The sequence below is a fragment of the Zea mays genome, chromosome 2, assembly GCF_902167145.1.
Source record: "Zea mays cultivar B73 chromosome 2, Zm-B73-REFERENCE-NAM-5.0, whole genome shotgun sequence".
Lineage (NCBI taxonomy): Eukaryota > Viridiplantae > Streptophyta > Magnoliopsida > Poales > Poaceae > Zea > Zea mays.
Genome location: NC_050097.1, coordinates 230049434 through 230061580, shown reverse-complemented (window position 1 = coordinate 230061580; position 12147 = coordinate 230049434). Strand labels below are relative to the sequence as shown.

Below are 12147 nucleotides of genomic sequence, written 5' to 3'. Positions count from 1 at the left end.
GAATCAACATGCTAACCCTTTTTCATAATTGGATAAGTAAATTCTTTAATACTTTTTCATAATTAGATAAGTAAAAATTTTAATAAAATGTCTTTGAAAAAAATGGTAACACCTTCCTAAAAATTCCTCATATATGTCCATGGCACAAAAGAAAGAAGCAATTAAATAATGGACTAGAATAAAACTGCTCTAGGCCTCGTTCGTTTTGGCCGGATAAGCTCATTCACTGCCTCATTCCGGGAGGAACAAATCAGTCCAATTTAGAATCTGGTCCAGACTCCTAGAGTTGTTTGTTTTGACCTGGACCGAAACAAACCCGCCTGATTTTGATTCTCATTCCTCAATCCTCGGCCTGGAACGAGTCCAGGTGACCTACCTTCCGGACTGGTTCCTGATCGGGAACGAGCTGGTGACCAAAAATGAGTGACAACCCATAATTCACTCGATCCTGGGCTGGCTTGGTTACTAGGTCCTGGCCTGTCGACGGGGCCTTAATAAGTTTGTGAGAAAGTCCGAGTGGAGTTCTTTCTACAGTAGTGTACTCATTAATAATTTTATTCAGTTAAATTTAAAAATTGTTTAACTTTTTAACAAGTGAGCATAACATTTTTTATAGTGACATTTTGTTTCTTTTGGACAGAGGGCGTACGTCTCATGAGTCATGATGGTTAATCAACGGTCATTATCAGCCTGCCAAATCTGGAACCAATGAACCGGCCCCTCGTGCCGCCACCGCGAAAAGGCGCGAAGCCGAAGCATGACCCCTCCCTCCCTCCGACCATCCCCGTCCTCCCTCCAGTGCCCCGGCATCTCCGCTTTCCGTCTTCCCGCGAACCGACGCCATTCTTCGCCCCGGTTCCACGGCTCGAATCGCATGACCGCATCCGATCCCGCCCGGCCCCTCCTCTATACACTGGACCGATCGCCTGGGCCGCTGATGGAGGGAGGGACGCCCGCGACGGCGGCGGCGGAGGCGATGGAGGCCACGGGGAAAGCCAAGAACGACGGGGTGGTCAAGGAGGTGATACGGCTCGAGCGCGAGTCCGTCATCCCCATCATCAAGCCCAAGCTCGTCATGAAGCTAGCTTACCTCATCGGTATCTCTATATGATCGCCCATCCATTGCCGCGCGCCGGCCTGCCTGCATGCTGCTTCTTGGTTTCGTTGGATTGGTTAAATCGCCGCCGCCTTTCATGGCAAGAGCCGGATGTGGTGATCGCACTTGGATGGAATGTGGTTTTCGCAGTGATTGACACCCCCCAGTTTCACTGGCTCGACTCCCTCTGTGGGATCATTGGATTGATTTAGTTTTTAATTTTTTTCCCACGGTTCTTTTCGAGAAGATCTGATATTTGCCATTGCAATGAAACGCGTTCGTAAAATAGCCATCATATCCACATTTTAGAGTCACATAGACCCACATTGAAGATCTGATATTTGCCATTACAGTGGCAAGGCCTTAACTGGAACGAATTCCTGCACATTGAAGAGAACTGTGCGATTTTGGGGACAGAGATTCGTTAGTTCTCTGAATTCCACTCAACTACCAAGCTAAGAAAACGTCATTCGCTTATTCTGCCCAGTCTCATTTGTCACACGCTTGTGATAATTTCTTGAGGATGGGAAAACTTATCCTTCATCTTCGTTTTGGAGTTCCAGTGAATGTAGTTAACATGAATTGTGTTTGATTTACCCGTATTAAAAATGATCAGTGCAGTGTATTTGTTGATCAATATATCTTAGGGTTAATTTGTTTTTGTGGGTTAGTAACCAGGGTTAACAGTTTCGGAAAGGAAAAAATTTCGGTCCCCAGCGAAAAACAGGAAATTTTCGAAATTTCGGGAATTCTAGTTCAAAAATCAAATAGATTTATTTTTTTAAAACAAAAATGATATAATTTATATTAAAAAATACCAATTTCGGAAACATATATTTTCGGACCCCACCGAAATCAAGGAAATTTTGGAAATTTCTCTGTCCGAAATTGTAAACCCTGTTAGTAACTGCTTGTGACCGAAAAGCTGCCAGTTTACGCATGGGCTGTAGATACTGCGAGTATGATGTTTTCAGTTGTTTGCTATGGATGTAGTTTAAGTTGTCTGCTCATCCTTTGAATATTTATTTTAAAATGAATAATGTGAATTTTATTTATTGGATAAATAAACAGACTTGTTGTTCTAATTCTCCATGTTGACCCTGATACTATCTGTAAATTTTGAAATTGAAACGGCGTGATTTAATTTATCTTGACATAACGCACATAAGCCCCTGATTTATTCTTCAGAGCGTGAGAACGACCGGACTGAGTTCATGAAGCTATGTAAGAGGGTGGAGTACACAATCCGCGCTTGGTACCTTCTGCAGTTTGATGATCTCATGGTTTGTGCCTATTCTTCTCTTCATTGTTTTATAGTCCAAGTTAGTCAAGTTTCTTGGTTTTTTGTGCTATGGTGCAGCAACTCTATGCTTTATTCGATCCTGTTAATGGGGAGAAGAGTTTGGAGCAGCAGAGCATGACATCCAATGAACTTAAAACCTTAGAACTCAATTTCTTAACCTACCTTTTTCAGGTTGGCCCACTATCTGTTCTTTTATCACCCTATTCAGTATGGTATCTGAGGTTTTATACAATAGTAAGCTGTATTACATCTGTTTCGAAATAATACTCATGGTCTTAAGTAGATCATGGAAAAGAGCAACTTCAAGTTGTTATCTGACGAAGAGTACGAGGTGGCGCAGTCTGGTCAGTATCTTCTAAACCTCCCAATCAAGGTTGATGAATCCAAGGTATACGAAGTCACTTTAAGCTTTTCAATGTTTATGCTAACGCAGCAATATTCTTCACTTTCAACTAGCTATTTGAACAAACTGTAGGTAGATAGCAAGTTGTTGACAAAGTACTTTAGGGAGCACCCACATGACAATCTACCAGCATTTGCTAACAAGGTATGTGCATTCTCTGTAGTTCATTCTTCTAGTCATCTTTCCTACTTTTTTTTAGATAATGGAAACCAGGTTCCGGCTTTGTCCTCCATCAAAGGAGGGTACAGCCTTACAAACAAACTGACATCAAAAGATCAGCACTCCCAACATAGAGTGCAATCTTACACCACAAACATTAAAATAAACACGACACCCACCAGACATACTATAACCTCAATATGTAATCCTGTTCGTAAAACTTCAACCAAAATAAGAAAAAAATTGCATAAATGCGACTTCGATCCGTCGACACGTCTCCTTGATTATCTCCTGGTCTTCAACCCTCTGCAAATATCCCCAAAACCTAAGACAATGGGTCGCCCGAAACAGAACCTGCAAATAAGTAACCATCGGGGTTTTGTTAAACACTAAGTCATTCCGACTTATCCAGATAGCCCAACATAAAGCTGCAACACCTGTAATAATCAAATTTTTAACTTTGAGGTGCACCCTATGCAACCAAAATCCAAAAATATGTTTAAATGATCTCGGGGTACTTAAACCAAAACAACAATATAAAAGCCTCCAAAAGAATCTAGCGTAATGACATTTAAAAAACAAGTGTTTTATAGATTCATTCTAATCACAGAACGCACATTTTTACTTCCCTGCCATCTACGCTTAGCTAGATTGTCTTTCGTGAGAGCTACACCTCTAATAAGATACCACATAAAGATCTTAATTTTCAGAGGTATTTTCATCTTCCATAGCGGTTTGAAATTTTCAGAGGTTTTGTTGTTTTGTTTTTTTCTGTTTTTTTAGGAGTTTAAACCTCAGTGTTATGGTTTTTTTGTAAGGGCTTCGGCCCAACTTTTTTCTTCTTCTTAAATATAATGATATGCAACTCTCCTGCATATTCGAGAAAAAAAATTAATAAGAGCATTGTACATCGAACAGACTGTAAAAAGCCGAGGTTGACAAATTCTATTTGAACTCATCTCTCCCAGTGGATAGATGAGTATGAGCAATACTCAAGACCAATCTATTCCAACATAAAAGATTACCACCCACTAGCGCTCTGCGGAAAGAGATGTTTAGAGGAATCCTATTAAAAACATTCGCCACCGTATCACTTTTTTACGAGCTATATTATATAAGGACGGAAATTTCATCATTAGAGGTTGTTTACCCGTCCACGTGTCCTCCCAAAATCTAATCTGCTTCCCATCTTTAAGAATAAAGGAACCAAAACCAAAGAATTGGTCTTTAACTTTCAGTAGCCCAGACCAAAAATGAGAGTCACCAGGTTTTCTACCTACCTTTGACAAGGTACAAGATTTGAGGTATTTGTTCCTAAGTAAATTCTGCCATAGACCGTCCTCATTAATCAATTTAAATAACCATTTACCAAGCAAACACTTATTTTGAACCTCTATGTTCTGAATACCTAGACCCCCTTGGTCTTTAGGCTGACAAAGAATATCCCAACGTGCAAGTCTATACTTTTTTTATGATGATCTCCTTGCCAGAAGAACCTAGATCGATAGTAGTCTATTTTTTCCAGTACACCCTTAGGCACTTCAAAAAAAGACAACATAAACATAACTAAGCCTGTAAGAACAGAATTAATCAAGACTAACCGGCCACCTACCGACATAAGTTTTCCCTTCCAGCTGCTCAATTTCTTTTCAAACTTTATCTCTAAGGTTTTCCAATCACTATTACTTAACTTTCTATAATGCATTGGGATCCCCAAGTATCTGAAAGGAAAGCCGCCTTTTTGGCATCTAAATAGAGAGAGATAGAGTGTTTCTTCCTCCTCAGTCAGACCAAAACCAAAAAGCTCACTTTTATGATAATTTATCTTTAACCCTGAAACTTGTTCGAAGGTTATCAATAAGAGCTTTAAATTTGCCGCTTTTGCTAAGTCATGTTGCAAAAAAAGGACGGTGTCATCCGCATATTGCAGAATGGATAAACCCCCATCCAATAAATGCGGGATGAGTCCTTCGAATTGACCCCCTCTTTTGCTCTATTTACCAAAATAGCAAGCATGTCTACAACTATATTGAATAAAATAGGAGAAAGAGGGTCCCCCTGGCGTAAACCTTTATAAGTCTGGAAATTTGCACCAATATGGTCATTCACTTTAATGCCAACATGACCACCTGTTGTGACTGAATTAATCCAGGAACACCACTTTTCGGAAAAACCTTTCATACATAATGTTTGTTGTACAAAAGGCCATTTGATCTTATCATAAGCTTTCTCAAAGTCAAGCTTCAAAATCACCCCACAATCCTTTTTTCTACGCAGCTCGTGAATAGTCTCATGTAGAACCACTACCCCTTTCATGATATTCCTGCCTGGTATAAAAGCTGTCTGGGAAGGGCCTATTACCTTACTTGCTACCCCCAATACTCGATTTGTAAGTACTTTGGTAAAGATCTTAAAACTAACATTTAGTAAACAAATAGGTCTATAATGTTGAATAGACATAGCATCTTTACTTTGAGGCACGAGAATAATGTGGCTAAAATTAAGACTAAAGAGGTAACTCCCCCTTATGGAAAGCATCAAACAAAGCCAACAAATCATTTTTTATAACATTCCAGAACACCTGATAAAATTCCGCCGGAAAGCCATCTGGCCCCAGGGCCTTATTGTGTTCCATCTGGAAAATTGCTTCTCTAATGTCGTTTTCAGTAAACACTGTCGTTAGATATGAATTCTCATCCGGAGATACTTGCGGGATATCATTCATTATAGACGAGTCAAAAGACGCCCCAGATGCTTCCGGTGGACCAAAAAGACCTTTATAGTAGGAAGTGATATGCTCTTTCAAAAGTGCATCACCTTCTAGAACCTGGTCCCCATTCTTAAGATGATAATTCTCGACTTTCTATGTTTACCACTTGCCACTAAGTGAAAATATTTTGTATTAGCATCACCTTGTAACAAACCCTTAGTCTTGGCTCTTTGATACCATTTTACCTCCTCTTCTCTTAGTAATTCTGCAAGTCTACTTTGCAAGTATTGTTTTAAGTCAAGCTCTTGCGCTGACAAAACAGATACTTCTGCTTTTTTATCCAACACATCCAAACTGTTCAAAATTCCTTTCTTTTCTTTTTTGTACGCCCCACTTACATTTTTTGCCCACCCTCTTAAGTGTTGTCTAAGCTTCCTAATTTTAGCTTGCCAATTCTCCATAGGTGACTGACCCCTAGACTCGTATGACCAAACTTCTCTAACCATATCGTAGAACCCGTCCCTCAGAAGCCAACCAAGCTCGAACTTAAAAGAATGTTGGGAGGAACTAGAGTTTGGTTCCCCAGAATTCAGTAATAGAGGAGTATGGTCAGAAATGTCACGGCTTAGGTCCCTCATAGAAGACAAAGGATATTTTTGATCCCACTCTGTGGTTACCAAGATTCTATCCAACTTTTCATACGTAGGTCTTTCGAGGTTATTTGCCCAAGTGAATTAGCGACCAGTCATCTCTAGTTCCTTAAGACATAGACCATCAATAACGGCATTAAAAAGAAATGGCCACCGATGATCAAAATTGTCTTTATTTTTTTCGCTAGAGAATCTTAAGATATTAAAATCACCACCAATCACAAGAGGCAGCGTTTCATGGTTGCCCATGCGAACCAGTTCAGATAAGAACATCTCTTTTCTAATTGAGCCGGGCCATAAACCAATGTCAAAGCCCACTTGAAGCAATCATTTTTATTGCACAAAGTGAATTTAACAAAAAAAATCTCCTTCTTCTATAGCCCCAATATCATAAATGTCCAAATCAACACCCAATAACAAACCACCAGAGCGGCCCTCAGGTTGTTTATAGTGCCACAAAAAATTTTTACCTCCACATAAATTACGAAGGGAAGGTTCGGTGAACGATCTACGTACTGTCTCCGAAATCGCAATAAAAGAGAGGTTCAGTTCTTTAGACAAATCTGAAATGAACCTAAATTTTTTGGGGTCTCTAAACCCATTGCTATTCCAAAAAACACCCTTCATTTTGAAATAGAGCGAGATTTTTTCCTACCTTTTCTTTTCTTTTTATGAGATACTGCAGTACGAGCCCGAATAAACTGCTCACTAGTTGTATCCATAACTTCTTCTAGGATGTCACTACACAGGCTGCTTAACATAAGTTTTTCTAATTCCTTCTCCTCATAAAACTCCTTTTCCTCTTTAGCAATAGCCCTATCTATCACATTTGTGTTACTCGGTACTAAAGCACAAGAATTTACAGAATTAGAAAGAAAATCCACAAACTTCTGTAAGTCACTAGAGCAATCAGAAAATTTGAAACCGATATGTCTAAGGTTGGAAAGGATTTTCTCACTAGGCAAGAAACAAGAGGGTGCAACATGTTGCGTACCTTCAGTAAAAGATTTATCCAAGTTCCTAGCAGCCTTCAGCTTGGTAGCTCGCTCAATAGAATCCCCAGTGCTTAAATTCGCTCTTTTGCTTCTTTTCGATACCGCATTGCCAAGAAGACTCTCCGGGACAGCAGCCAACATCGAAGCTTTAGGTGTCAAGACCACAGCCATCTCCCTGCTCACTGTTCCCAAAGAGTTACTTGTCGAGCCCCTAGAAATGGGCGACCTCAGCACCACACCACAACTGATCTGGTCTCTATGTGATCGAGTGACAGTGTCTGCAGGAACATATGTTCTTGCAAGACAGCCTCGAGCACCCGCCTGCCATTCTGACTGTCACCACCAATTTTACTAGTCGAGCTACTCGCCAAATCATTTTTCTTTCTAGTACCCCCTTCCTTATCCTGCGAGACAGGCCCATTTCCATCTGCACCATACGGTTCATCATCTCCAAAACCCTCATCATCCATGTCCATCAGAACCGGGTTATCAGAGTCCACATTTTCCTCTACCTGAAATTGCAGCTCATATAAATGGTCACCGATGACAATATCCACAAACTGAGGAATGAGGTTCGGATCAAGAACAAGTACTTGAAGACGGCAAACATCAAACTTGTTCGTAAACTTCATATCGACAGCCTTTGTCACCCCCAAGATTGAGCCAACGGCCCATATCAACAAATACTGTTTCATTTCAGAAGGTAAACCCGTAAATTGGAGCCATATTTTTTTAAGTACAGCCTTAGGCATCTTAGCAGCGACTGGTTCTTCAATCTTCATGGCCGCATTGTATTTCGTTTGGACCACCCCCCACTCCAACATATGGTCCAAGTCCTCTCGCGATGGAAACACTGTCCTGAAACTGTTCGGACCAGATTTCTCCACAACCCAATTCCAATTGCCTGAGACCAATCTCTCTAATTCAGCCACAACTTGCGACTCCGACAGCACACCGCTAGTGATCTTCACTGATGCCAACAAAGACACGGTCTTGTTTCTCTGTTGCGGCACAAAGGGGATGTAGTAGAAACCTAAACCATCCACGTCGTAACCGCATGTTAAGGCACTAGGTTTGTCCCCCCCCCCGAACTTCGGACACCTTTCAGTGTTGTGGGCATCAGCACGACAGATGTCACAAAACAACTTAGCAGTACAACCTTTCATGGCATGTCCAACAACGATAGCAGTACGGCTGTTTACTAGAAGTTTCTTTGACCACTGGATAATCATCCATATCTACAGCCACACCTTTGCCCTTGTCCGATGCAAAATTTGAAGGACCAGCACCCAGCTGAAGAGCAGCACAGTTAGTCACCGGAGCTGACTTCTGCCCGATCGCATGGCTTAGCAATGCAACAGCTTGTGCAATCATACCAGTAGAAGATGCAGATGGGTCCGGCACAGCCGCCGCTGACAGGTTAACCGGAGTACGAGAGCCTCTGTTCCCCTGGAAGCCTCCTCTGAACTGATCTCGACTTCCAGGATTGGAACCTGCATACCCAAAGTTGCTTCGGTGCCCACCAGCGACGCCAGCACCCAGGCCATAGCTCCCATGACGGCCACGTACAGATCGACCCCTGTGCCCACCTTGCCCGTGGGACGGCCGGCGATAGCCCCCGCGACCCACCAGGTCTGCCTGGCCGCTTGAACGGCCCCCACGACCACCTTGAGCTCCATCACGGCCAAAAGCACCTCCTGCACGTTGTCCTCCCCCCTCCATGGAGCTTAGCAGAATGTCCGTACGATTACTTTCGTTTATTATGCCAATGATTCTTGATCCAAGTCCCAGACGTAAAAGGTGGGGAAATTTGTTTGCTTGTTCTAATTTTGTCTTCACAAGTATTATTTCCTCGGTATTTTATTATAGTTTTCAGCAGTTATTTCACGTCACCAACATCTTTACAGTATATTATCTTCCGTCGGGGCATTGGGATTGATCGGACAACTGACTACTTCTTCATGGAGAAAGTGGATGTCATCATATCCCGAGCATGGAGGTCATTGCTTCGAGTCACAAGGTATAACACGCTGATATCAATCTTCTTTCACTATCAGGATCGATAGACTGTTCTCAAGGTGGTGCCCTCGATTTTGGTGGTGTGCTCAGTTTTACCCTTAGTGGTGTTTTTTGCTCAGTTTTGCCCTTCCAGTGCTATAGAACAGAAGGGCAAAACTGAGCAAAAAACGCCACTGAGGGTAAAACTGAGCACACCACCAAAATCGAGGGCACCATCTTAAAAAACTCTTTTATTAAAGTGAATGGCTATTCCTTTGGCAATGCATCGACAAAGCAATATTTCACTATCAGGATCGATAGACTGTTCTCAAAGAAACAAGTACTGCCAAGAAAGGACACAAAGAAGACTGATGGAATAAATGATGATGTAGAAGAGCCAGACCTCTATGTCGAGCGTGTTCGCCTAGAGAAAATGGAGCTGAGGTTGTAGATCAGGGCTTTCCTTCACATGAATTTTGGTAAATTCGAGTTGGACTTCTTTGCTGATATGTGATGCATTCCAATTTTTTTTTGTCAGCGTAATGAATCTGTTGAGAAAAATGACAATTCAAGAGCCTACATTTGAAAGGATGATCGTGGTGTATAGGTACCCTTAATTCTATATGTGTTATCATTTCCTTAGCCTTCTTGCCAATACAGTTGCTTATTCTGATCCTAACGTTATAGGAAGGCTAGCCCAGAAAGTAAGCCAGATCGAGGGATATTTGTAAAGCACTTCAAGCACATTCCGATGGCCGATATGGAGTTAGTCCTGGTAATAGTGTGTGTATTGCGTGTGTACCGGCACTTAATTTAAGCACCTTTTGTCATGTTTTACTTGCTCTCCTAGACTATCTGTCACCAGTATGTATTTGTGTTGTAGCCAGAGAAGAAGAACCCAAGCTTAACACCGATGGATTGGGTCACATTTCTAATTTCTGCTGTGATTGGTTTGGTATGTCATCGATGCTTCCTTCACTAAACATGCTGCTTCTATTTTATCTTCATCTATCTATCTGACGGGCGTTTCCCTCCAGGTCACTCTGATAGGCAGTCTAGAAATGCCCAAGGCTGACATATGGTTTGTCACAGCTATCCTATCTGGTCTGGTTGGATACTGTGCGAAGATATACTTCACGTAAGTGATTCAATTCATAATAATACCCAACTAAAAAAATTCTCTTGCTAATATGTCACTTTATAAGTATCACTAATATATGTCTGAACTCGTAAGGCAAGAATATTACCTCTAACAATTTGGTCAAATTCCTGGTAAAAGACTAATGATGGGTTTCTGTCTTTCCAAACAGATTCCAAGCAAACATGGTCCAATACCAAAACTTGATTACAAAGTCGATGTATGATAAGCAGCTTGATAGTGGGAGAGGAACACTCCTCCACTTGTGCGATGATGTGATCCAGCAGGAAGTATGCAAGCTGTCACTATATCCCTGACAGATTTAACTGCCTTTGTCGGTGCCGCTAATGTATCCTTGAACACTTTTTTGTTGCAGGTTAAGGAGGTTATCATTTCTTACTACATTTTGATGGAGCAAGGAAAGGCCACTGTACAGGTTAGCTTGTCTCCTAGTTCTCCGTATTGCTTTCAGGCAACCTTGTGCAACCGGGGTTTTACAGGCTCTTGACCGTCTAATTATACTGTATCTGTATGTTTATGTTCCGGTTGCTGGTCAGATAAATTTCATCGTCTTAGTAGGCTCAATGGAAAACTAGTATCGAAGTTCATGATATTGTTGTATTTATCATTCTTCCAGGATCTTGATTCACGTTGCGAACAGCTCATCAAGGAAGAGTTTGGTATGGAGTGCAATTTTGATGTTGTAGATGCTGTAAAGAAGCTAGAGAAACTCGGCATTGTTTCTCGGGTAAGTTACATCTCAATTCATAAAATTATCAAACCATAAGAGTTTGTTGGGGAGCATGAGTAATGGACGGGTTTGAGAGGGCTAGAATCCCTTGAATAGTGAGGGATTGTAGCCCTAGAATCCCTTGAATAGTGGGGGATTGTAGCCCCTCAATCCCCTCCATTACTCTTGCTCCCAAAAAAGCTCTAAAGAACACAAGAAATCTGTGTCAAAACTTTGAGCAATAATAACATTTTCTTCCCCTTAATTTATGTGATCTGCCGGTTCAAGGTTTCTCAACCTTGTCCGTTCCAAGTTTTTGGACCTTATAATGATAGTTTGTCTACTCAGGACTCGATTGGGAGGATCCTATGCGTCCCATTGAAGCGCGCAAATGAGATCATAGGAACAACTACTGAAGAAATGGTGATGCGAGCCCAACAAGCTTCGGGATAATTACATCATTCAGTCAAAACTTATGCGATGCAAAGGCCTGCCGCGCTGATGCATTCTTTTGAGCAGTTTGCTGGTGTAGAGGAGATGTTGTTATTCTTTCATCTGCTCATCCTTCTCTCTTTTTAGTGTACGGGCAGTTCAACAAGTGGACTGTAGAGAGCACACGATTTACATGTACAGAACCGTTGCTTCCTGATTGCTTTCGCGTAGATTAGTTACTTCCTGATTGCTTTCGCTGCTTCACACCAGCCTGCTTATGATATACATACAGTATCATGTATTGGAACATTTAAGGAAACATAAGGCAGCTTGCTTCTGATAATAGTCTAGACCAAGGAAAGAACATCTGTAGTTCTGTACTATGCAACGACATTAACAATTTTCAGTTTTTAGGTTGTGGCATATGACCCTGCAAAACAGTGTTTTACACTGTAGACAACACTTTATACATAGTGAAGTTTAGGAAAAGGATCTCTAGCCGAGTTAGTTAGGTGGTCTGAGTAGTACTTTTA

General features: G+C 41.5%; 1 protein-coding gene across 2 annotated transcripts; it reads left to right on the top strand.

The window, feature by feature from the left end:
- The first annotated feature begins 808 nt into the window (after positions 1-808).
- LOC100278851 (uncharacterized) lies at positions 809-11955 on the top strand. 2 transcript variants are annotated; one of them, NM_001366629.1, is made up of 15 exons: positions 809-1097; positions 2285-2379; positions 2457-2570; positions 2683-2787; positions 2875-2946; positions 9224-9336; positions 9627-9758; positions 9853-9921; positions 10002-10089; positions 10198-10269; positions 10352-10452; positions 10625-10742; positions 10829-10888; positions 11090-11200; positions 11531-11955. In NM_001366629.1, exons 1-15 carry the CDS (start codon positions 875-877, stop codon positions 11633-11635), a joined length of 1578 nt encoding a protein of 525 aa, NP_001353558.1. In that variant the 5' UTR covers positions 809-874; the 3' UTR covers positions 11636-11955. The 2 variants fall into 2 exon arrangements, with proteins under 2 accessions (NP_001353558.1, NP_001145463.2); NM_001151991.2 differs by having other exon boundaries at positions 839-1097; positions 11531-11811.
- Positions 11956-12147: the final 192 nt, after the last annotated feature.